A 26,677-nucleotide genomic window follows, 5' to 3' on the forward strand; every position below is an offset into this window, starting at 1 on the left:
GCCCCTTTCTTGCTTCATTTTTAGAGACACAAGGTTTTCTTCTTATGGTAGGGTCAGTGGTGACGAAATCCTGCTGAGTTACTAAGAAACAGGGTAATTAATACACATACTGTGTCCGGATCCATTTTAGACAGCCCAAGAGCTCTAGTTTAATTAAGTATTAATCTCAATTCCATCTGTATATGGAGAGCAATAAAGAATCCCATAGACATTTATTGCCATTTATCACACATATGAGCAGATTATCAAAGAGATTTTTGTTATGCCACGAGGGATGTTTCTCCTTACGATTTTTTTTTTGTCTCTAATATTTTCCACACCATTAACTTAGTGAAGAACTTAAATATTTGTGAGTCCTTTCTGTGCTTCACTGATTGATTTTCAGGATTATGTCAAATGGTATATTTCTTGATGTGGCTTATAAATGTTTTCTGATGTTCTATTTTCATAATATTTCATTTAGTTCAAGGACCTCATTGAAAATTTTCCCCCTAAGAAAATTGTTTTAGCATACGATTGTTTGCGAGTTTTATTTGTTTCTTATTTGGTTTTAGTTAGTTTTAGTTTTCGAGATCCTCTGAGGATTTCTTCCTTCATTAGGGAAAAAACTGAACTTTGATTTAATGGGTCTCTGGGCTTGAGCACAGATAGATTTTATTGGCAGTGGAATTCTAGAATAAGATTATCTGTGAAACACCGCTTTTATAAAATCTGGGCATATATCTTAGCAGTATTTGGAGTTCTAATTGGTTGAGTAAACTCATTTGTAGTGCAATTAAACCACTGTCTAGTAGATGAGGTATATATCACACTTCGGGGAATGGTTGGGAATATACAAGAAGTTAAACAAGCTGTGAATCAGTAAACAGCCAGGATGCAGGCCAAGTCCTTAATGGGCTGACAGGCTGCCTGCCGCAGCTTCTGCCCGTCAGCCAAAACTTTTTTCCCTTTTGCTCTTCTCAGATTTAATCTCTCATTACATTTCTGACAGACTTCCTCTTCATTTTAATTATTTTTAATTTAAAATTTGAATGGAGCTATACCTATTGGTCCACCCAGTCAAGATGCTGATTGCAGGCTTATGCGAACTGGCTGAACACATGGATGCCTCTCTGGAGATGAACTGAGGCTGTTGGGGGTTTCCTCAGCACTTGTGTTACAGTCCATCACTCACATCAGTGGCTTACAGTGATCCTGATTCTGCGACTTGGTGAAAATCGCCTGTGCTGGAAACTGACCTTCTCATTAGAAGGAGCTATAACACGTCGGGGTTTTCTCAACATCGTACTTAGTGACAGTTCATGTTATAAAGCCAGTCTGCTAATTTGGTATCATCCCGTTTCCTTCTACGTTGAACGCGTTTCGGATCCCTGGCTGAAGGTCAGACGTCCTTTCATGCCAGCTTAGCACTTTGGAGAAAGCTCACCCTTGCCATGTACTTCCCATCTGACCCCCCAGTATTAAGGGTGGGGGGTGCTCGTTTATGTATGCTGTCTTCTCGCAAGAGCCCCGTGTGTTGTTGACATTATTTCCACCCAGGTGGGGGGAAAGAGGCTCAGAGGCATGGCTGGTCACAGGTGTGCTGATTCCAAGCAGCGCTCCTTCGTTCTCAAAGTATTCCTGTTACAACCTGGAGCCATCTTCTCTTGATTCCATCTGGACTTTCTTTTTTTTTTTTAAAGATTTTATTTATTTATTTGAGAGAGAGAATGAGATAGAGAGAGCATGAGAGGGGGGAGGGTCAGAGGGAGAAGCAGACTCCCCGCCGAGCAGGAAGCCCGATGCGGGACTCGATCCAGGGACTCCAGGATCATGACCTGAGCCGAAGGCAGTCACCTAACCAACTGAGCCACCCAGGCGCCCTCATCTGGACTTTCAAATGACAGCTTCAGATATTTTCAGACTGAAAGAATAAAATTGACTTAAAAAATTTTTTAAACTAAATTTTAAAGGCGCAGCATTTCTGTCCCACTTTGCTTTAGTTTCTAGCTTTGCTGCACATCGTTCTCTTTTATGCCTCAAAAGATGGGGTCATTTACATGACGGGCCCATGTGTGCAGGTTGGTGGCTTAACGCCTCTCCCCCTACAGCCTTTCCTCTAACACATGCGCTCTTGTTCCCATGTGCAGATTTGCTCGCACGGATTCATGTCCTGGGCTCTCAGATTTATGCGTAATTTTATACGCATTAGACATTCACACTCCTGATAGGACTGATTCATTCTGTTCTAGATCCCATCAGCTTTTGATTCCATTTCTCCCCACCCTCCCACCCCTCACTTCTGTCTGGGATGAAAAAAACCTTGACTGAGAGAGGACAGTTGCCCCACTCTGTGCATCACCCCCCACCCTTAAGTTCTACTATTTACCAGGCAGGTCAGTGTAGGAAGAGAGAGACAGAAGCAGCCTTTTCAAAGAAAGCAGCCTTTGAGGCCAAACTGCAGACAAATGAGGGGCTGAATCCGTTCGGTCCAGTTTTGTAACCTTGGATGACGTATAGCTGTGCTTAGCAGTGATAGATGTCCTGTCTGTCAGCTGGTTGCTGTCTGTCTGTCTGTTTCAATCTCCCCCTCTCTCTGCTGACTTAAGTAGATTTGGAACATCACTTTACAGGAGAGGAAGAAAGGTGTACATGAGAGAGGACAGTTACTGCTCAACAAGCAGATTTCAGCGTTAAGAAGGATATTCCTAAAGCAGTAAAGAACTGTAAAAACAAGAACATGAAACAAGCAGATAACTAGCTACAGCAGATTCTAATTAAGAAGTCTAGTTGACTTTTGCAGCTTGATCAAGATATGCACGTCCTGCGGCAGTGATGTCTCAAGCTACCTATAGGATTAATTTCCATTGGTGTAGGTAAATTTCCCTAGGGATTAACTGATGATTTTTAAGCACATCCCAGCAAAGCAGCGCAAAAAGTCAGATGAGGTTTTACGAATTGCAAATCTGAAAGTAAAGATATGAATCCTTCTTCATTCACAGAGTGCCCGTGGGAAACCTGGTCTGGATGCTGGTCAAATTGGGCCTGAGGCCTCTTTCTCCTGTTATTTCATTAAATGGTGATGGCCCTGTTCTTCCTTCCCCACTTCCTGTTGTTCTCAGACATATTGCTGAGCAGTTGTTTATGTAAGAAACGCTGATAGTTGATGAAAATCCAATGGCAGCCACCTGACAGTGAAGTTCCTAGGATCATGTCTGAGGGTCCTCAGCGCTACATCTACTCAGTGTGACATATTCAAAGAAGAGATAGAACCTAAGCTGTACTCCAGTTGACTCTCAGTAATAGGCGGGCACTTATATAAAGATACTCTTTTTTTCAACATTTCAAATTCTAAATTTTATTTTAAAAGGTAAATTCCCTGTTTCAAAAGTTCTTCGTAACAGTATTTGTTCACCAGTGTTTGTCTTCTGTTTCTGAGGAAGCCAGGTTATTTTCTGCCCTCCCTTTGTATCTGTCTGTCTGCCTTCCACCATCTGCTTAGGAGAAGCACAAAGTTTTCGGGGGGATCTTGATTTTACCCAATCAGTATTTGGAAAAAGAAAAATACTGTAAAAGCCTTTAATCTGATCCAGAAAAAAGGAGGAGTTGGTTGGTTAATTAAGAGGTCAAAGTCAGAAATCATTAAAAAAAAAGTTGTATACTTTAAACATACTTTTAATTTCAGATGCATATTGAAATTAAACATGTCAGTTTAATCTAAATATATGTAAATTCAGGGGCACCTGGGTGGCTCAGTCAGTTAAGCGTCTGACTCTTGATTTCAGCTCAGGTCACAGTCTCCTAGGTTGTGAGATCGAGCCCCATGTCGGGCTCTGTGCTGGGCGTGGGGCCTGCTTGGGATTCTCTCTCCCTCTCTCCCCCTCCACCCCTCCCACTCCACCACTCGCACGCTCTCTCTCTTAAAAAAAGAAATGATAAATAAATGTGTGTGTGTGTATACACACACACACAGATATATATAAATTTACTGGTCCTCTGCTATAAGGTCTTTTTAAGACAGCCTATATAAACCATCCTTCTAATACATTGTTTTTATTTTCATTTTTCACTGCTTTAAAGGCGAAGCAGGAACTTGAAGCAATCCGCACATAGGACTCTAGATCTGTATTATTTTTTCCACTTTTGAAAACCTTCTCACCCATACTAAATCAATCGGAATTTTATTTAGTAACTCACATTTAACATATCTATCCGTACTTTCCAAAGCATCCCATTTGTTTTTTTTATAGACAACAAAGTTTTTCCTTTTCACACTCCTGTTTCATCAGTTTAAATATTTGTTTAAATTAGTTAATCCTGATATCAAGCCTTGCCAAGAAAACAGGTGTAGAGATAAACCCAGCTGGTGAGAGCCCCAGCGTTTGGCATCCTGAAGAAGACCGCTAGCCTGTGTGGAAAGTGTTGGCCGCCCAGCCGGCCAGCTCCCTTGTCAGTTTGTGGTACAGTGGGAATAACAGTGCTAGATTCTTCCTTGAGTTGGTTATATAAAGTGTGGATAAAAGAGATTTGTTCTATACAGTGAAGGAAAAAAGAGAAGACCAAAGAAATATTGAGAGAGGAAAAAAGAAGTAAAGTAAAATAAATAAATAAATAAATAAGGTTTAAACAGAGACCAAAAAAATGTAATTTTGCAAGTAAAGGAAAAAGATGGATACAATGAAAAGGCAAACCTACACAGACTTGAAAGAAAAATGAATTCCTAGTTGAACACTTGGGCGGAACATGTGAATACCAATTAAACTGAGATTGAATATACTTAAGATTTATGTAAGTGGATTACTCTGGTATATTGGTTCAGCAGGGATTTAGGGTGTCCTAGTCCGCCTTGCATTCATTTTTCATGAGCAGTGAAATATGCATCTCAGATCAGATAACCCCTTGTCTTAGGAGACAGACATTGGATATACTTTACTGTGAATGATTGCTGTTTATGTAAATTATTATTTATTTGAGCATTTGCTGACCTGAGACCTCAAATCTGTTCTTCTACAATAATGACAAGTGAGGAGTAACTTAAGAGAAAATGAGCCAATTGAAGACATTTTCCTTGTTACTCATAATTTCCAGGTGAGGTTTTAAGCCTCCTCCTTCTCTTGACTTGTTTCTTCCACATCAAGCTTCATGGAGTCCATTGTCTTTACCCAGCCAGAATTGCTTCTCTAGAGTATGTGAGTGAGTCTTGCAGCAGAAATTCAGTGCAACCTCCTCATTTTACAGTAAAGTTGGCTGTCACCTTGGCCATGGGTTGGATGGAACAGTGTATTATTGGTGCCCTTTTATGTTGGGAAATGCATTTTCTATTGAAACAGCCACAGGTGTAAATCATGCTGAGGTGTGTAGTGAGGAAATACGCTACTCTTCATTGCAGGACAGCCTCCTATGACCTATTACATACTTCTCATTTATCTGGAATTTCATGGGGAGTAAATTACCCTCAGGTTGGAAGCCACATACCCTAAGAAGCTTTGGTCCTTTTTGCAGATCCCAAGGGTATCATATAGAAAATTATCACTTTAGTCAGTCTAGAAAAAATGCCTAACGTATATCTAATGCTTGAAAGGATATAGCTCATGGTATGTATGTACTTTTGTTAGTTCTTTTCCTGCTCTGACTTACATATTGAATTTTGTTTTGTTTGTGGAAAAACTGAAAACATCAGCTAGCTATTGGAAAATAGCTCACTCTGAAGACTGTCCATTTCTGTCCTTGTGGTGAAGATGAATTTGATGCCTTATGTACGATCAGTGACCTTTATTGAAAGATTTAGAAATAAATGTAGCCATAAGATTTTGGCCTGAAATGGGATGTTTGTAGCTGCTAGGATAGCATGTGTGAGCTGAATTCCAGGCGCCATGTGAATGTAAAAAAAAAAAAAAAAAGTTGACAGTCACCCATTGTTTACCGTATCCAGAAGCATCCTCACTTCCCGTGAACCCCACCTCTTGTGCTCCTTTTCAGGGCAGTCTACTTTGTTCGGCATAAGGAATCCCGGCAGAGGTTTGCTATGAAAAAGATTAATAAACAAAACCTCATCCTCCGCAATCAGATCCAGCAGGCCTTCGTGGAACGGGATATCCTGACTTTTGCAGAGAACCCCTTTGTCGTCAGCATGTATTGCTCCTTTGAAACAAGGCGCCACTTATGCATGGTCATGGAATACGTGGAAGGTAACTCAGAGAACATGACGCCAGTACCCCGAAACTGCCTCCTCCTTTGTGCAGTGGAGGCTTTCCCTGTTGGGCTACATAATGGTTGTATCCGCCTAGGAAGCGAAGCCCGGCAATGAGATGGCTGTATTCCCAGTCATTATCTTCTGATAATTGCTTGTAAAGTGCCTGCTCTACTATAACAAAGGGAAAATTAGTGCTATTTGGAAGAAGGTTGTTTTTCTTTTTTAATAGCTTTTAATCCTATTGGTCATTAAAGTTAGAATATAGGTGATGGGATTTTTTCCTACTCACTTTTATCACATAGCATAAAATCGTTCATTACAATTGATCTTCTTAAAGAATGAATTAAAAATATATCCTTTTTTGGTCTATGGTATGAATTTAAAAATGAGTTAGGAGAAAAGGAGGAGATACAAGTCAAGAAAATGTAGCTTTTTTTTTTTTTTTGACATTCACGGCTTACGTTTTAAACATTCTTATTTCCTTCAGTTTCACATTCAATTTCTGTGTTTTTGGCCGTGACTTATTGATATAAACGAAGTTAATAAAAGGAATATATTAGGAAGGGCCAAAACAATCTTCAAAGCATCTAATTTAAGCTCTTAAAATCGTAGGAGCAGAATTCCAAAACTATAAACCTCAAAGAAACGTTAAATATCATTTAGTTCAACCTTTTCATTTTGCAGATGAGTGAACTGAAATCCTTGGAAGGGAGAGACTTACTAGATACTTTCCTCGTGGATACAAGACAAAAGCATATCTTGCCTGATTTCCACCCATTTTTTTTCCCCACAACAGCACTTGGCTTTATCAACCTTGGTTGTGTTTACAGTAATAACATTTATCACATTTAATAAATATTGGCAGTATCCTAAATTCTTTACATAGATTACCTCATTTAATCCTCACAATAATCTGAAAAGGGATGATAGTCTTACCATCCTGATATTAGAGGAAAGAGCCGGGACTAGTTTGTCTAAGATCTCCCTGCCTGTTAGAGTCAGAGGTAGTATTTGAACTCAGGTAGCCTGATTCCAGAACCCATGCTTTATGCTGGTGTATTTTGTTCTTCCAATTTCAGTTCCACTTTGGAGCAAATCTCCTCCCTTAGGAGGACTCCTGCTTGAAAAAAATATATATTTTTTTCCCCCATACCACATCTTAATTAGAAACATGATTACTCAGTGCATGGCCTCCACTTCGGAATTTGAGATGCTGTGTCTGTGGGTAGAGGCCATTCTGCTTTGAAGGTCTGTAATCTGAATTGATGGTCTTCTTGATACTCCACCTGCTAAATCCTGTGCTTGGGTTTTACAGGGGGTGACTGTGCTACATTAATGAAGAACATGGGGCCTCTCCCTGTTGATATGGCCAGGATGTACTTTGCCGAGACGGTGCTGGCCTTGGAATATCTACATAATTATGGAATTGTACACAGGGATTTGAAACCAGACAAGTATGTACACCGAGGAAACATCTTTTTTTACACACAATACAAAAAGTTGTCTTATGTCTCTAAAAATGTTTTCTTTTAATGCTGCTTTGCATGTTTTGCAATTCTCCCAAAACGTTCCCAAATGAGTTATTTTGGCAGTATATATGATAATATTTATGTAATACTTTAAAGGCTCTGCTGCTTATAATAATAGCTTATAAAGAACAAAAGAAAAATGATTATAAAGCCAGGGTTAGTTAAATTTTTTTAAGTTGTTTTTATTATGTTCATTTTTGAATAGCTTCATGGAAAGCTTCTAGTTGTTTTCTGGATAGTTTCCGCATTTGGTATTATACATAGATAACCCTGTCCTACACCAAGATGATATACTTGATATTATGTTCTCTCTCACCATTTAATACTGAATTTAATTTTTAATCTTCATGAAGCTCATTTTAGTGTCTGATTTGAGATACAGATATACTTTTTTTCCTCTCAAATGACTAAGTTATTCATCTTGACACCATTTATTAAATGTTTTATGCTTTCTCCACTAATTTCAGACACCTCTAAAAGCATTACATGTTAATATGTAAAGATTCTAAGCGTGCTGAAAATTTTATGATAAAATTAACTCATGCTCATTCCAGAAAATTTTGAAGTACAGAAAAACATGAAAAAAATTCATTCACAACATTACCCAACAAAGACAGCTGTTAGAATATGGAATATTTCCTTCCAGTAGCTATTTTTTCCTCTTTTCACATCCTCTATTCCTTTAATGTTTTAATTAATTAAAAATTTTATTTTTCCTCTGAAAATGAAAATGTTTAAAAATTAAATTCATAAAACTGTCACATGTGATTTCTTTGCATTGTATAAGAAATCTACATTTTGTGCTTAATGAACAGAAATTTAAATTTGAGCCATAAGTTAAAATCTTAAACAGTAGTTCATTTTTCTGTCCAAGTTCTTTAGCTTATGTGTCACTTAAATCACAGACAGGTTGCTTATCTTAGTTCTTATGTATGATGTGGGATTATTGGTAACACTTTTCTGTTTTATTGTTCTGAAAATAGAAAGATGTCAGAGTCCCATGCTTGGATTTTTCTAAGTTTAAACCTGTAAATGATACTGTATGTGGCTGCCCCAACAAAGATTAGCTGGGCTGGGTGTCTGGCCCTCCCTTGTAAATTACACTCATGAGCCCGATACACATATGTAATATGTTCACGTGACCTTACCTCTTCCCAGGCTGGGTTTTATATTAAAATTGATACCTTGGGGCGCCTGGGTGGCTCAGTAGGTTAAGTATCCAACTCTTGATTTCTGCTCAGGTCATGATCTCAGGGTCGTGAGGTCAAGCCCCATGTTGGGCTCCACGCTTAAGATCCTCTCTCCCTGTCCTCCTGCCCCTCCCTTCTCTCTAAAATAAATAAATAAATAAATGAAAAAGATTGATACCACCATAGTGAATAGTCTTACAAATTGACAGGAGAAGGAGAAAGCCTAAAAAAAGAAAGAAAGAACTTCAAACAAGTGTTATAATATGTGTCCTTCTGCTTCATAGTTTGTTGGTCACCTCCATGGGGCACATAAAGCTGACAGATTTTGGATTATCCAAGGTGGGACTAATGAGCATGACTACCAATCTCTATGAGGGTCATATCGAGAAGGATGCTCGAGAGTTCCTGGACAAACAGGTAAGCTTGGCTCCTGCTCTGTTGGAGAGAAGGATGCAAAGTACGATATTGCCAGTGACATTCAGAATCAACTTGTGTAAGCCAGGTCCACGTTAGGACTGGGTGCTTAGATGTCTGTATGAGGCTTACATTTGATAAAGTGCAGATTGCTTCCGTTTTTCTCCCTAGGCCTCTTTGAACTGTCCATTCCTCCACATTCCTCCCCCAACATTATGGTCTATTAGCAAGACGAACGATGTAATTGCACACAAGTGAGAATGTGAGAAAGACAAATGGAAAACGGTTTTTGTAAGGAATTCAGGAGTCTCAGCAGAGCACTCATGAAACTCATGATGCATTGTACAATCACGGGTGCTAAAATCCGAGCCATGGCCCATTTCCCTTTAAGCATGCCTCATTACCATGTGCCCACAATCTGTTCATTGTAAGTTACTTAAGGTAAACACATCTCAACTGTCATGCTTTTATGAAGTAGCCAGGATGTGAATATATTTTGGTCATATACATACTAAAACTATCTGTGGTAGTGACAGATTAAAAATGCATCATTATATTAACTTTGAGGATTAAAAATGTTTTTAATCCTATGAAATAAGTAAAACCACCAAATAGGGTCAAACCCTCAATTCGAAATTACTCACTACACATAGTTTAACATTACAGCAGCATTTTAAATTTCCCTTTTTTGCTATTTAAATATTTCGTTGCCTTTGGTGTTATGGATACTGACTTATAATTGCTGTTCCTAAGTTCTTTGTCCGTGTGGTTCCATGTGGTTGAGCAGGTGCACTCTGGGCAAAATAAATGGTGTATAGCCATCTTGCTCATTTTAATTCATGTCTAATATTCCAATTATTCTAATATTGCAATCATCTTTTAGGTCTGTGGCACACCTGAATACATTGCACCAGAAGTGATTCTGAGGCAGGGCTATGGGAAGCCGGTGGACTGGTGGGCCATGGGGATTATCCTCTATGAATTTCTTGTTGGATGTGTGCCATTCTTTGGGGATACTCCAGAAGAGCTATTTGGACAAGTCATCAGTGGTAAATATCATCAGGAGTTATCTTCAAGCGGCTGCTGGGAAACAGCTATTTCATGCAATTCTGTGGAGTATTGCCGTTTTAACTACTAAAATGTTAACCTTTATCAAACAGTTTAGCCAGCAAATTAAAAGAACTCACTCATCATAGCACATAACTGACTTTCAGAAATCTCAGGAGATCAGTTTGTGTTGAAAATTGATCTGAGGAAGTTTCGTTAACATGGAATTTGGAAATGTACTAGCAGTGTAACCAATTTTTATGGTGTGTTCTTCTGCAAAAGAAATTCATATGGGATTTGCAAATTATTTCACTGCCGTCCAGTCTTCCTTTCCATAATAGGAAAGCTGCACCAGGGAAGAAAAGGTTAATGTGGGTAACATTTACATAAATGGGGGAAAATGGCTAATGGCACAATGAAGAAATTAACAAAAATGTAATAAACCCTAAAACAAATGTCTACCAAATAATAAATAATGAGAATGGGAAGGAAGCAAATTTAATTCACAGATTGTTAATGATTTCATTGGTGGTTGTAATGGTGTAATGTTATTTCTGTAACAGCTGTTCATCTTTCATTTAAAATTCAATAACCTCTAGATCTTAACCTGCACGCTGACCCTCACTATTGTTATGCGGCTTGTGGCAAAACTAAATGATAATTAAATAGGCTCTATTACTACCCTACCTGCTGTTTTTATAAATTTCCCCAAAGCCTAGATCAAAAAGGCTTCTCCTCCTGAAAGTTTATCAGTCATCGCTGACCGCCCCCATCACCCACTCCGCCACCTTCTGGACTGTGCTTACAGGGTCTATCAGTGGAAAGGGAGGGAAAATTAATGTTGGGATGAGGAGTCCCTTAATCATGGCATTATTCTCTATCATTGACTTTGCAAGCCAGGCATATCTGTAAACTTTAACAAAGTAGATTTGTGAGTTGCCTGCAGTGTATAACCCTTTTCTACAGTATCTGAGCTGTTTATGGATTTATAACTAGGCTGTTTTCTGATATACTAAGGCCTGAATGGCAAGAGGAATCAACTGTTTAATTAACACAAGCAGAAATTGCTGGCTTTGTTCTCCATGCCTTACGGCTCAGATGCATATTCATGTTTTATTTTCCAAATCAGATTTAAACTGCAGCAGAGGAAGCTGGAGGCAGGCACACACAGAAATAGCTCGTGTTTTTATTGCATTTCCATACACACAAGCACACACACCTTATCTTTGGGCAAACTCCTGTGGAATGTAGAACATATTCTAATATTTATGACAGACTTTAAATACTTCCATTATTACTATGATTACTTTGGATTTTTTGTCTTCAAACTTAATACTTTGGCCTTTTGTTTGTCTCTAGAAATAGTTATTTTTGCAAAATTAATTTGTGTTTCTGGAAGCTGAAGAACTCTAGGGCTGGGGCCAAATTCACATTTGAGGATAGTAGGAAAGAAAAATCTTACTCTCTTGATTCCCTGGGAGGGGGACATCTAAAACACAGGTGTTAAGAGTTTTCACCATATTAAGTCCTCTTAATAACTAGAAGGAATAATCTGTTTTGAGCCAAGTCTGCCAAAAAGAAAAACAAAAAACGAAGAATGAAAAAAGCAAATGGAAGGTACCGCTTATTGAAATATTTTCTCCCTGCCTTGTTGTAAGCTGTGCTGGTTCATGTCTGGTGAAACAATGCTTCTCAAACGTGACTGTGCCCAGGAATCAACTGACAATCCTACTAAAATGCAGATTATCATTCAGTCTGGGATGGAGCCTGAAGTTCTGTTTCTGTGACAAACTCCCAGGCAACCTCCAGGCTGTTGGGACCTGGACTGCCATTTGAGCAATAAAGTTGTAAATGATATATCTCCCTTCTAGATGAGATCAACTGGCCAGAAAAGGACGAGGCACCACCCCCCGATGCCCAGGATCTGATTACCTTGCTTCTTAGGCAGAATCCCCTGGAGAGACTGGGAACAGGTTAGAGCACATATGTTTTAATTTTGCTAATATGCAAAAAATAATGTCTTTGTGGAGCACTCAGAGGTTTTTGTTTGTGCTTTGTTTTTTTGGCATAAGAAACATCTGTTGGTTGATGTAGGACATGACTACAACACATCATAACAATAATATTTCGGATTTTTTTTCTGATTCAGAGCAGTATGTACACTAGGAGGGTTGGTGGTTGTCTTTGATTTTTGTTTTTCTTGGTTTTTTTGCAAAGCAAAAGTCATTCTCAGTTTGTTTAAATAAATAAAATTGGTCTGGAAGAAAACCTCCAAGGGCACAATATAACTCTTCTATCCTGAAAAACATGCATCTTAAATAAATTAAAACAGAGGATTTAAGATGTGAAGCTTTTTTGTTTGGATATATATATATATTCCCAGCAAGATTTGACCCAGCCCATTACTATCTAGAGGCTTTGAAATGGGTTATCGGTACTTGAACTAATTAATTACTAGAAATGAGTGTCTGGGGTTGAACTATGCTGTCTCATCATGGTGATCAGCACCATAGCCCAAGAAAGAGGATTAAAACCATTGGCTTTCAAGATTAAGGAGATAATAGATTTGTTTCTTGATGATTATTTTCCCCCTCAACTGTTCTACTTACAGTTTCTTTTTTTTCTGCTCCTCCTCTTCCTTCTCTTGTATTCTGAATAGACAGAGATCCCAATATCGAGTCCCAGTCTACCTGAGTATATGAATTTATCTAGATGGGACTAAATATTAAATATAAGCACAACACATACACACTAGATAGTATCCATAATTTTCAGCAGTGAAAATTGTTGACTTGATGGAGTATTTAATCTGAGCTGTTTCATTCTACTTCATTGTAATAGAAATATCTGAAAATACTGAACAAATCATTCTCTCCCTCAGTTTTTCCTAGACAAAGATAATTTGCAACAGCTCCAGATACACACGTTACTCTCCATGTTTGCCCACAGCTTCCCCCAGCTGGAGGGCTCCATTCTTGCTTAAGTATGCTGTGCTCCTAGAGTTGATGATGATGCATTGAAGCCCATAGGCCATATTCTTATCTTGTAAATAAACTTTTATTGAAATACAGCAGTGCCATTCATAGACATTGTAGCTGCCTTCATGGTTCGGTGGCAGAGTTGAGTCCTCAAATTGTATGGCCCACAAAGCCTAAAGTATTTACTCTTTGGCTTTGTACAGAAAAATCTCATTGGCTGCATTAGCATATCAAAGAAGATTGAAACTCCGGGCTCGCTCGGGAAAATTTTTTTGAGTTGAGCCTCTTCCTGGAGTACCACGTGCCTGTATGCCTTTTGCAGTGGATGAGTGGGCCTTCGGCTAGGAGAGGCAATATAAGTGGAAATTAAGGGCACAAACTCCACAGTCAGATTGCCTGAGTTTAAAATCTCTGCTGTGTGACGGTGGGCAGGATGCTTCCCTTTCCGTGCCTCATTTCCTCATCTGTAAAATGGAGCTTAGAGAAGTACCGCCTCACGGGGTTTTCATGAGGATAAAAGATCACCCAGTCTAGCTCTTAGAACCAGGTGGGACACTGGTTCCACTGGTACTATTTTTATTTCCTGCCTGCATAATCTTGTGCTTTCCCCTATAGACGTCCGAGTTCCAGAAATGGTGGTGGTGCCCCTGCCTTTGAGCTGACTGTATTTCTTCCCATCCTATTTGGTGTTCCTTTCGTCTGAAGCGACTAGTAAAGTTGTTACTCCCTACCCGTTGTGACCTGCGGTCACATTTGCTTTCTGGCCCCCGAGATAGGAGTAGTGGTCAAAGAATCCGTGTCACACTCTGAATGGGGTAGAGTTTTGAGGAGTGATTTTCAGCTTGTCCTGCAACAACACAAATATCAATGTATATGTCCTACTCAGCTGCCCCAGGGAAGCGTTGTCCTGAGGTGTGACCGAAGATAAAAGTAGAATTGGCACGTGCCTTCCCAAGAGCCTGCTTCTCTTCAGTGTTCTTCAGTGTTCTTGGGTCAGTTTGGATAGTTTTCCCACTGAGTCTTCTGCCTGTTTCCCTCCTCTGAGAATGCTTGGAATCTTGACTGGGCTTGACTTCAGCAAAACAGGGCTATGATGCTGGTCAGCACGCCCATGTTTCTATATTATATGCTGTGAGTTATCTGTCTGCGCATTTTCTCCCTGACTGCTACTTGTGTTCTTTTCAGGGCTTGACAATTAGAGACGCGAATCTCCTAGCAGAAGCTCAAAAGAGACATTTAAAAGGCCCTGCCCAAGCTCTTAGCATTTTCAGAAAGTACTTGCCAAACAGGCAGGTCCAACGTGACAGATCCCAGTAGGGCCCAGAGAATGAGACTGAGAATCCCGCAGGCCTGCCATGCTGCTTCCAATGACAGCATTTTGGATTTAATGCATATTTAGCGGGCAGAATAATGCACCGTGAAAATGTGTGAATTCACATTTGCCTGAGAGACTAGAGAGGCTGAGAAGAGGGGTGTGAAGAACATAATGGATGTTTAAGAAACTTCCATGAAAGGAGAGAAAAACTCAAGGGGGAGAACATTAGTGCGAAGCATAACTTAAAATTTGGAAACTTGTCCTACTTGAACTAGACTTTTGAACTTGGGAAGTATTGAGTGGCAGTCTGGTGTATTGGACTTTATAGCTGCTCAGAGGTGACTGACTCCCACCTGGGTATCAGCTGGGAGATACAGAGTAGTTTCTTTGTGATCTGGGTTGCAGTTTCCTAATCTAGAAAAATGGGCATGTTATTGTACCCCTCTCAGGATGATTGCAAGGACTGAATGCAAACATGGTCATGAAGCTACCAAGTATGTTAACGTAGTGCATCACCAGAGGGAACATAATCCGTTCCCTCTCCTTCCCTGCATGGTGAATTCTTGCACTGAGCACTGTCACCTGCCTGAGTTCCTGTGCCTGATCATTTGTATAGGGCTCATAATGCCATCATCCGTGTTGCCCCAGCAGTTTAGCCCAGAGGTCATTTCTCCCCAGTGTGTCCTTTTAATTCTTTTGTTCCCCATCTCGGCGAAAGTGCATGAGAAACAGGACTCCGTGGTCAGGGAGCCTCTTCTCGGTGGGGGGTGGGGGGGAAGCACAAAGGCCAAAGGGTGAGAAATGTGAGCTGGGTCACCCATGGGCTGTGACTCTGTGGGGAGGACCCACTTGTCATCCACAGAGATGAAGTGAATGTTCTCCCCCGACTCTCCCCGAGAGTGGCGGGTGGGGGAATGAAAACCCAAACCCTCCCGCTGCTACGGTCTGGAAGTGCCCTTTGAGCCCTTGGATCTAGAGAACCGCTCTTCTCTGAGTAAGGCTGAGTGACCTCGGAGTATCAGCTGTCATTGGTGTGTCCCCATGAACAGCAGCGGAAGTGAGAGTCCTGCAGCGTGGTGTGTGGTGCACCACTCGGTAGGGCTTGACCCTGTGGACCTCAGTGTCGTTGGCACAGCGAGGGAGCTGGATAGATGCTTAAGATCTTTCAGCTTCTCTGAGCTAAGAATGCTGGAAGAGAGTGTATCTGGCAGCTTTGTGTGGGCGTGTTGGCCTTGTGACACCGAGGATGGGCTTGGCCCTTTTTAAACAGACTTCAGCTCAGCCTCTCCAAATTTTACTTAACAGGTGCTCATGGTTCAGTATGCTTTATTGCTTAAGCTTTGTTTCCCCATCCACACATGGAGTTGACAGAATGCCTACTTTGTAGGGTTGCTCTCAGTGATTTAATGAAAGGAAACTAGATGCCTCTAGCATGTAGTGCAATCTTTGTCCAAGTCAGCCCTCCTGTCGGAGCTGGCTAGCGCTGCCACCGCCGTGGTCACTCTCAGACTTCGCTGTTGTGCTGGAAACACAGAGAATGCCCGTGCATGATCCTGGACAAAGATTCTTATCAAATGCTTAGTAATGAAGAATCTCTTCTCCCTTTCTTGGGGTGATTTTCCCACTTTGCTCTTTTCTGTCCATTGTTCTCCATACACTCATTTGTCCTGGCTGGGTTTGGGGCTACAGTCTGCCCCCTGCGCTAGAGCAGTCTGATGGGGACACAGCCACATCTCTGAACCATGCAGACAGCTCCCCCGCCCCAACACCCAGACCCATTTCTCCTTCATTTTGCATTTCTCATCCTCTTTTTTCATACTGCACTGAGGACAGGGTGGGAAGCATGATGACAAGTACCTGAAAGGCATTTACGTCACCCCTACAGGGCCTCTCCTGGCAGGGAGGCGATTAGAGCCTCTATTAGTCTTGTGTGAAATCTCTCTTCCTGGTGTTTTTTCAGGAGAGATTCTTCCTTCTCTCCCTCCTTAACAGTATTTTTTTGGAGGGGGAGCGGGCAGGGCAGGGGCCTGATGCTCACGCTACAACTGTATAACATATGGGCCTTCTTCTCTTTTCTGGGGGATGGGACTTGCCCTTCCAAATCCTTCTTTAAAATTATGAAGTGAGGGGCGCCTGGGTGGCTCATTCAATTAAGTGTCTGCTTTCAGCTCAGGTCATGATCCTAGAGTCCCGGGATCAAGTCCCACATCAGGCTCCCTGCTCAGTGGGGAGTCTGCTTCTCCCCCTCCCTCTCTCCCTGGCTTATGGTCTCTCTCTCTCTCTCTCTCAAATAAATAAATAAAAAAAATTTTTTTAAAAAAGAAATACTTTTTAAAAATAATAAAATAAAACTATGAACTGAATTAAAAAAATTTTACCAAATTGCGTAGTCATGCTGACTTGGCAAAAAAAAAAAAAAAAAAGGCCTAAAACTTAAGAACTGTGACTGATTTTCATCCCATGCTTTATAAATTTATCAAACAGGTTTGCCAGTTTCTTACTTAAGAATCTGTAATCCACAGAATCAAAGTCCTACCTATGTTAACGAGCAATCCAGTAAAATTGAATGGAAACCATTATATACTATTCGGGAAAAATTCATCTTTATTAACCTTGCCTCCAGAGGAAATATTGCTGTGAACACATTTTGCGCCTTGTTAGAATTTCTTTGGTTTTGTAATGAGCGAGTCTGCTTTGGGCCAATGTGCGTCCACGTCCCCAGGTTCAGCATAATGTGATTTTAAGTGGCCGCATCATTAACCTTTGAAAAATGGAGGAAGTCATGGAAAAATTAACAAAGAAAAAGTGTGCTGTAGCAACTGCTGTTAGCGAAATCAAATCCTCTGCTGATAAATTATGGGGAAGAAATTTTTTTGTTGGGGGGGGCGTTGGTTGTTGAATGAAAAAGTAAGATTTCCATGATTTCTTTATTTCTCTATTGATAGATTGGGGGCGTGAGGGTTCTTGAAAGCTTTGCTTGGAGGGTAGTTTAACATCTTCCCCTCTGTCCTTTCCCTCCCTCCCCACTCCAAGGTGGTGCCTACGAAGTCAAACAGCATCGATTCTTCCGTTCTTTAGACTGGAACAGTTTGCTGAGACAGAAGGCAGAATTTATTCCCCAACTGGAATCCGAGGATGACACAAGTTATTTTGATAGTACGTGAATTATCTGACATAAAACATTATTTGACCTTTACTTTGTAGAAAATTATCTCCACTTAGGATAGAACCTCCAGTCTTGAACCTGTGAGTTCTCACACATAAGGCTGCTTTGATATAGAAGCTCCTAATTAATATATCTAAATTACAAGCTGAAATTCGGAGTAATTGGAACTGTTCCCAAACATTTCTCTGCAGCTCGATCAGAGAAGTATCATCACATGGAGACAGAGGAAGAAGATGACACAAACGATGAAGACTTTAATGTGGAAATAAGGCAGTTTTCCTCTTGTTCACACAGGTTTTCCAAAGTAAGTGAAATGGGGCATAAACATGCAGGGTCTCTCCAGAGAATCTCCCTCCGGCCAGATAGTGGGCATCCCTAAGCAGCTGGACAAGATCCTAAAAACCACCCACAGTGTTTTGGTGCTTGGGGTCTCCTGTACTTAAAATTCCTTTGAGTTTCAGAAAAGTGACCCCACCATCTTGATAATCCAGAGTCCCTACCTGCTTGTTTCACTCTCCACCAGTGAGTGGCCCAGACTTGGACTCGTAGTGCTGTCTTCGGAGAACACGGTAGCCATATATATGCTGACCTCGCCCTGTGGGACGGAGTCTAGTTCAGTGCCAGGCTGTGGAGGAGTCCCCCATTTCTCTGATCCTCTAATAAAGAACATTGAGCTTGAGTCCCTGTGTGCACAGCTTCCTCCTAGTATCACACAGAATACAATACAGGGGAGCAGTCGGAGTCCTTGACATCAGCTAGGACCCTTGGGGATAGTTGCTGTGGAATGAGAAAGTCTTGTAGCCAGTAATAGAAAATGTAAGTTACATGACAGAGGCCGGAGGAAGCCAAGCTAGAAATTTGGAAATGGGAGAAGATAATAAAATCAATGTCTGAGAATGATGCTTTTTACTGATAGTGGTAAGATGAAAAAATTCACAAAGAAACCAGACAGTTCTGAAACTGGGCAGGGCCCTAGGAAAATGGAAAGGAACATGGAGGGCCCCTACCTCCGTTTTGCTATTTTCAGTAGCTATGCATTGCCTGTTGCCATGGCATTTTGCGTCGTGATTGTTCAGCTCTTCTGTAACGTGTAGGGTTTATAAAGTGTTCCATACCTTTTTGTACGTGACCACTAGATAAGAGCGCATCTGCAAATGGGCTGGCACTGCCCTCACTGTTTAAAGGAAGGCCATGGAGAGGTGGGGTCTGCCTGGAGGGGCTGCTGGCCAGCCCGCCCAGAGCCAGGACTGAAGCTGAGGACAGGCTTTCCCCCGTGCCTGTGCTCTGGCCCATCCAAGCGGGGCCCGGAACTCTGTTTCCTTCCCGCTGTCTCCTGTTCGTTAGCTACCCTGGGCCTCACCACAGTAGATGATAAGCCATTTAAGGGCCACTCCCACGAGAGCAGCAAGGGGCTGTGTTGGACGGTGGGGAGTGCTTCCTGCCCCGGGCTCTCCGCTCCCAATTTTTCTTTCCATCTTTCCTGTGGGACAGCAGAGATCTCAGGTCTGCCCAAGCTCTGATCCCCTTCAGAAACGCCAGTCCCATCATAGGAAGCTGCCCATCTATGTATGTGATTTATAAGCCAAACAAACACCTCTGACTCAGAACCAAATATGCACTGCCTCCCCACACACACACGTCTTGAAAGAGGTAATTTATTCTTCTCTTTGCACCCAATTCCAATTCATTTCTCTCCTTCCCACTCCTGACTGGTGGCCATTAAATCTTTTTCTCTGTGACTTTCTTTTTTCTGATAGACTTCATGGTTAAAAAGTCATCTACGCTGTGCATTGATCCCGGGGCTTAGAAACCCCAAAGCATCTGTGGACTGTGTTTGCAGATGCAAAGTCCATAATGAGCTAGGGCGAATGGGTGATGAATTCGTAGCTTCCCTGCTCCAGGGAGGAAAAAAATAGATACACGGATCATTCATCTCAGAACTCAAGTAAACAGCGTCAGAAAGTGCCTTCTGAATACACAGTCCCAGTTGAAACTTTTGTCCTACTCTCAGACTCTTCTCCCAAGGTTTGGGGCTTTTCTGCCAAATTCTTTCGAGAATATAATAATAAACGCCAACGCTTCGCCTCGCAGGTTTTCAGCAGCGTAGACCGAATAACTCAGAATTCCGGAGAAGAGAAGGAAGACCCCGGAGGCAAAACGAAAAGCACAGCATTGCCATCCACAGAAACACTCAGCTGGAGTTCGGAATATTCCGAAATGTATGTGAAACGCCTGTTAAGAGAGGTCGTAAGCGGTCCCTGCTAGCGCAGTGGTTCTTCAGCCTGAGGGAGCATCGGAATCTCCCGGAAACCCTGTGAGAACACAGAGGGCTGGGGCCCGTCCCAGCCTGTCTGCTCCGCTCGATCGGGGATGGAGGCCGAGAATGTGCCTTTGTCCTAAGTTCCAGGGCATGCTGTAAGAACCACTGCACTAGACGTGCTTTGGTTGGGCTTACCTTAGTTCCATTTTGACTTCATTGCTTCCCAGAGTCTCCTTGAATGCAGTTTCCTAGTGTGTATGCATACATGACTTTGTTTTGTTTTTAATTAAGGCAACAGTTATCCACATCCAACTCTTCAGATACTGAAAGCAACAGACATAAACTCAGTTCTGGCCCACTTCCCAAACTGGCTGTTTCAACAGAGGCAGAGAAAGACGAGGCTGCCCCCTGCCCCAGAGACCTGCCGGAGGAGCCAGAAAAGCCAGCCCTTCCTCCTGCAGAGAGTGCTCAGGAGGAGCCCGAGGTCACCACGCCGGCCAGCACCATCAGCAGCTCCACGCTGTCGGGTAAGCGCCTGGCGTGCCGCCTGCTGTCCCCCCATTCTCCGTCCGCCACCTTGACAAGTGATGGCCCGTGTCGGGAACCCCAGGCTGACCTCACTAGGCAGTGACAACGGCTGTTTGGTGCGGCTCCGCTCCCTCCACGGCCCCACGTCTAGGACTTGGGGGGTCAGCTCTTACGGACTGAGCCCATGCCTCCTGGCCACGCGGCCGCAGAGCAGACCCTCCTTGCTTCAGTTTGACCCGAGAGCCAGTTCCCTTGCTACCGCTGGGCCTCGGTGGGATTCTCGGATGGCGGGCAGAACTCACTGAGGATCGTGTGGTGTTCTCTGTTGTTGATGCAAAAGCAGGTCTCGCACAGTTGTGTCTAAGTCAAAGTTAGGAGTAAGGAACTGTATCAGACCACGATGTGCTCAAAATTACCCTCAAAAAATGGCTCACGTCCCCCATAAGGTACGACAGAAAGCCAGCTTTCCTCCTGGTGTTGAAATGGGTGCTGGTTTCTTTGAAGGAGCTGGTTTCTGTTACGGGGCCGTGTTGTGCCAGATAACTTCTATAGATATGCACACCAGCCTCTTAGTGCCACAAGATGCTTATTCTGTGGGATTCCCAGATGATCTCCATGCATCTAGGACTAAGAGGGGAGGAGAGAGTGAGAAATACCAGCACAATTCAAATTGGTATTTCACATGCATATGAAGACCCCACTGCAGACCCATGTTGCCGTCCCAGTCTCTGGGTAACTGGACACAGAAACCCCCCAGACGTCCCTCAGTGGTGGTGAGGCAGTCAAGGGGATTGGGCTTTTCTTGGAGAGCACTTTATAGTGTCACTTTTCTGTGACATAACCTTCTTGACAGCAGAGACAGTATCTTCAAAGGATTTTAAAAGGTTTAATATGTCATTAGATGATCCAACTTGCATTTCTCTCAGACCAAGCCAAGTGCACTTACAGTATTACTTGGTTTGCAACATTTTTTTTTTTTTGCACAGCATATCCTTCTACAGAGAAGTGTGCATTTATGCTTTAAAAAAAAAAAATGAAACGTGGATATGGGTTAGGGTTGCTATGATAAATGTTTTCATTAAGCTATATTCAATATGCTATATTGATAACCATGGATAATTCCAAGAATTTTTATGAACTTTTTTTTAACTGAATATTCACAGCATAACTCTTTTTAAGATCACTTCAAGAAAACACATTTTACAGGCTAGGTTTATTTCAGCCTTGCTGAAAAGTTTGCTTCTGTCGAGCTTCACATGTGCTTCTAGTTTATCATGGGGAAAAATAATACGGGTTTTTTTCTTTCTTTCTCCCTCTTCCCCTCAGTTCTGTTGCCATGTAGGATAATTCCCCTTATCCTTACTTTTTTATAAAGCCAAGAGAATAGCAACGTAGAAGTAGGGTAGACACAACCTAGTGGCCCAAGATTCTTAATTATTTTTAGTTCGTCTGGGTAGTCAAGTCAAATGGAATTATCTCAGTATTTTATATTTCTGGTTACTAAGGTCTCTGTTTCCTAGTTTATGATCATGCTCTGAACACAGTATACTTAGCTCCATTTAAAATTTTTTCTTAATACGATGGATCACTTAGTCTCCATGCCCTGGTCCCCATCAGCAGTGTTGAAGGGAAAGGGAGGGAAATGGTATCTAAGCAGTTGATTGATTACTTTCATAATTAAAAAAAAAAAAAAAAAAAAAAAACTGCTTAGGTCCTGCCATGCATTTTGGTTAATTGATTCAAACCACCTCGTGTCTCCCCCATTCACACACTAAAAATAATCAAAGACCTTGGGGGCTGTACAGAATAGAGAGATGAGCTGATCTGCTCATGGCCAAGGGTAATTAGGAAATCTGAAAACCGTGACTGTAGTAAAATTAAATTTGTTGATTTTTATATTGCTTCCCCGTCAAAAAGAAAGAACCCTTGACATTTACAGAACATTAAGGTGACATTATCCACCATTGGCAGAACAGAAATGCAGCTTATATCCAGGGCTATGAAATGAGGTGGTGGAGGCAAGAGGGAGGGATGATAGAAAAGAATACCATATATTCACATTTGGGTATTTAGGGAAGTACAGCTTTATACCTCTTTCTCTTTCTTCATGACTACATTGCTTTTGAATCAGTGAAAAGTAAAAGTCCTGAAGTCTTAGGTGTAGTGCTCGAATAAACCCATTATTCGTTGTGAAGAGAATCAGCCTTTCATTTTGCACTTGTCAAGGGTCCCACCCACCTGGATTAGCAAGGAGAAGAGCATGTAACTTACCCAAAAGGAAGCTTAAGGTTTTCGAGATGAGGTGTTTGATTTGTGATGCAGTTTTTATCAAGTCCTTGAGCTGTTGATTTCTTTATTTAGAGAGCACAGAGTAGATGGACTTGAGTGAGGTTGAGTTGGGCAGATGGGAGCAGGAAGGCTGCTGATACTTCCCTTAGGATTGTCTTCCTCTGTAGGTCACATGGGTGTCACACGGAAGTCTGAATCTTTTCCCGCACCCACAGCACTCTCCCAAGTCCCAGCTGCCCTTAGCGAGGACCCCATCTCTAGGGCAGGTGCCCACTCTGTGCACAAAGGCCAAACTTGAGTGGTACATTCAGTTGAGTGGTACATTCAGCAGCAGAACAGAAATGTGAGTTAAGTCTTATCCAGCCTAACTCTTCCCTAGGCCAAGAGTGTCATGTGCTTTAAAATGTGCCTGCTGGTCTTTCAAAGGATCATTTGTAATGGTATCAGATTCTCTGCGTGGTTTGCAAAGCTTAAGGTGATGATCGTGTTGATGGTTTTTAAAGCACGGGGGGCTTGTAACACAGCATTTAGAAGTCAAAATGAGATAAGCATTGCTTTTTCTGGAGGGACAAAGATAAACTATCAGTGATTTAAAAAAAAAAAAAAGAAAGAAAACTGAAAGTCTGCGAAAGCAAGAGTCGGAAGAACCAAAAGGGGAGGCTGCTCACCTTTTCTCTGGGGGGACTCCGCCTGTTACTTCTGCTCAGAAACTTTTACTCTTTGTCTGTGCCATTGCCCAGACAGACATCAGTGATTTTCCATTTTTTGTCACTTCCTTCATGGTTACATTCTCCTAGGATCCTCTCCTGAGGGGAGTCCTAATTTTCTAACCAAAAACAAGGAAACAAAAAAAAACACCTCCAGTATCTCTTAAGGGTTACTAAGGTTAAAAATAAAGAAGGCACGGCTGGCTTAGAGGGGAAAGGATCTTAGCACTGGCCCAGTAACTTCAGGACAGAGCGAATGACACACTGCCTAGAGGAAAAGCCAGGAAGATGTAGTGAGCCACTGAGTAACACAATGGGTAATAGGCTTTGTCATCCTGTGAGTTTGCAAGGAGCGGAGAGTGTAAGGGGGCAGATGGCATGAGAAGTCAAAGGTGACACCTCAGGCACGCCTCTGTCAATTAATGCGTGAGCTTAGTGTAGGTGTGTCCTAGGAGGATGGTAGGAGGTGACACAGGCATAAGGCTACATGAAGAAATGAAGTGATGTCCACTTACCACAAACAGCCTTGTCCACATCATTAACAGCATCGCTACGGATGATCATTGATATCCCAGGATGGTCATAGTATACAGTGGGCGGCCATGGCATTGATAAGGTGGTGCTGGTTCATAGCATGGCCTTCCATGGGTTGGAAGCGAGGGGGAGGAGTTGTCACTACCAGGGTTGTGAGATAGAGATTCTAGAAAGAATGAGTCTCTAGGTAAGGGGAGTCATGGGCTGAGAATGAGCAGACTCGTGGACAGGTAGAGTGACACTTGAATGGACGCCTCTTCCCTCTCCTTCTCCACGGCACCTTTCTGCGACAAGTCATGTGTTTGTAACGTTTGCCTGACACCATAAGGGCTGGCGAGCCACAGGGGAGGACGTTTCCCAGTGTGTTCTTCCTTCCCTCTCTCTTCCCCTCTCCCCGCCTCTCCTGTCCCAGATTTCCCTGAATGTGTTTATCCCTTCTTCTTTGTGCAGTTGGCAGTTTTTCAGAGCACTTGGATCAGATAAATGGACGAAGCGAGTGTGTGGACAGTACAGATAATTCCTCAAAGCCCTCCAGTGAACCCGCTTCTCACATGGCCCGGCAGCGATTAGAAAGCACAGAAAAAAAGAAAATCTCGGGGAAGGTCACAAAGTCCCTTTCTGCCAGTGCTCTGTCCCTCATGATCCCAGGAGGTAGAGAGACATCTACTCGCATGAAATTGTGTGATTTGTGCATGTGTCCCCCTCTTCCCCAGTTTGGAATGCTGATGGGGATGCAGGATGGCTAGGAGCAGTAACGGGTGGTACCGCCCAGCACAGCTCCCCCCGGGGGCCTCTCCCTGCAGGAGCCCGGGAGCTCCCAGACAGCATGTGTCGCTGATGTCTTCTGGCTTCTTTCTGCATCAGGAGATGAGGCAGGCTTCCTTCCCACAAAGCCTTCTTGTATTTGTTTTCTTTCCTTTTCTGCTCCCCCCTCCCCAAGTGAAGTGGTAAATTTACCTCCTCTGAATAGTTTTTCTTCCCTAGATTGGGCATCATTTATATCCTTTACCGAGCTGTTTGTAGCATCTGTGTAGGAAAGCTAAGTATAGTTTTTCCTCATCTAATTAATGAGGAAATAGACATGGAGGACGTAAGTTTTTCATTTCTGGGGATGCAGAGAGTCACAGACAGCACTGAAATTATACTTTTTCCCAACCCTGTCTGTTGAGCTATGCTTCCTCCTACTGGTAGTCAAACCATTTTCTTCCCTGTATTGGAAGACGGAGCTTAATTACGGTTTTGTGGAATTGGCAGTATTTTTCCACAACTGGGTTTTGCCTCCACAAATCACTACGTGCACAGCAATTCCACTGGCAAAGATGAAATACGCACCCTAGTGTTGGTGACTGAACACTCAAATGGCGGCCAGGGACCGCAAGTGGCAACCAAATTCTGTTGCACATGGCTTGCATTTGGAAGAATACAGACCATGTCTAAAAGGAAGTGTTACTATTTTCAAAATTTCCTGTTTGTGCAGAAAGAAATTTGACAGAAACAAATGCTCATGTGGGGGTTACTGCTCACTCTAGCATACTCTTTGCTGGGAGACGTCCTCTTTAGTACCATAAAACAAACACCTATCTCCCTAGTTTGAATGATGGTTCATGACCCAAAGGCAGTGGCCCCAGGGCAGCTGCAGTTGGGAAGGTAAGTCCGCTTTTGAAAGCTGGGAAGAAAGCCCACCTCTTGGTCAAGTAGAGCAATTGTTCAATTTGGGGCAATAAGGGAAACCGTCATGAGGGAAAGGATCGGGGACTTGGCTTTCCAGCAGTTTCAATGTGTGTGTGTGTGTGTGTGTCCACTCTGTGCCGTTCCTGCTTGCATGGTTAGAAGTTCACTGACCACCGGTGTGTGTCTCCTCACTTGGTCTTTTGACCTTTAGATAAGAGCCAGCAAAAGAGTACCAAGATGCTACGGGTAGTCACAAAGTGACGGAGCATGGCTAGTGAGACACTTAGCTTTGTTCTACTTTGGCCAGACCTAAGAATGGGGAGAAGTGATAGTGTGGATACTTTCAGCTCGCTGTGGCCACAGTGTACTCTATGCACCTGGTGAGTCTTCAGTGGCCCCGGGGCTTAGTGGCGTGGCTCCGACCAGGCTCACCCTTCAACCTCAGCCTCCTCTGTAGATTGTTCTTCTTGTCAAACACACACACAGTTTCACGTGACCCGTTAAGCTCTGTTTAGATTCACACAGATGGAACAGTGACAGCAACAGTAAATTAGAAGTGTGTCTGCTTATAAAACAAGAAAAACAGAGTAGAATTGGTGTTGTGGAAGGTGAACTAAGTTTTTCTTAAAATTTCTCTATTGCACCTGTATTATCCTCTCAGAATTGTTAGAATTATAGGTAACATATGAAGACAATCAGTTATAATCAGAGAAATGAGGAGTGATTCATAGAGAAACTGACATTTCACTGATGCTTGATCAAAATCACTTACTGAGTACTAGTTCAGTAATGCTGCAAAAAGCAACTGGGGCATTGATAAATTCCTTTCCTGACCATGGATGTTTGAGAATGACCATGTTCAAGTTGTTGAGGGCAA

General features: G+C 42.3%; 1 protein-coding gene across 5 annotated transcripts in view; it reads left to right on the top strand.

The window, feature by feature from the left end:
* The window catches only part of MAST4 (microtubule associated serine/threonine kinase family member 4), a 525,778-nt gene that overhangs the window by 479,761 nt on the left and 19,340 nt on the right, over positions 1–26,677 (top strand). For 4 of the 5 annotated variants that reach the window (XM_035014558.1, XM_035014559.1, XM_035014560.1 and 1 more), the window contains 10 exons: positions 5,959–6,167; positions 7,488–7,626; positions 9,176–9,308; positions 10,189–10,354; positions 12,224–12,325; positions 17,679–17,801; positions 18,003–18,115; positions 19,903–20,030; positions 20,363–20,598; positions 24,580–24,780. In XM_035014558.1, the coding sequence (XP_034870449.1) occupies positions 5,959–6,167; positions 7,488–7,626; positions 9,176–9,308; positions 10,189–10,354; positions 12,224–12,325; positions 17,679–17,801; positions 18,003–18,115; positions 19,903–20,030; positions 20,363–20,598; positions 24,580–24,780 (1,550 nt within the window). The remainder of the gene's footprint in view (positions 1–5,958; positions 6,168–7,487; positions 7,627–9,175; positions 9,309–10,188; positions 10,355–12,223; positions 12,326–17,678; positions 17,802–18,002; positions 18,116–19,902; positions 20,031–20,362; positions 20,599–24,579; positions 24,781–26,677) is intronic. The other variant, XM_035014563.1, reaches the window with a different exon arrangement.

This window comes from Mirounga leonina, unplaced genomic scaffold (genome assembly GCF_011800145.1).
Source record: "Mirounga leonina isolate KUSES-001 unplaced genomic scaffold, KU_Mleo_1.0 Mir_168, whole genome shotgun sequence".
Lineage (NCBI taxonomy): Eukaryota > Metazoa > Chordata > Mammalia > Carnivora > Phocidae > Mirounga > Mirounga leonina.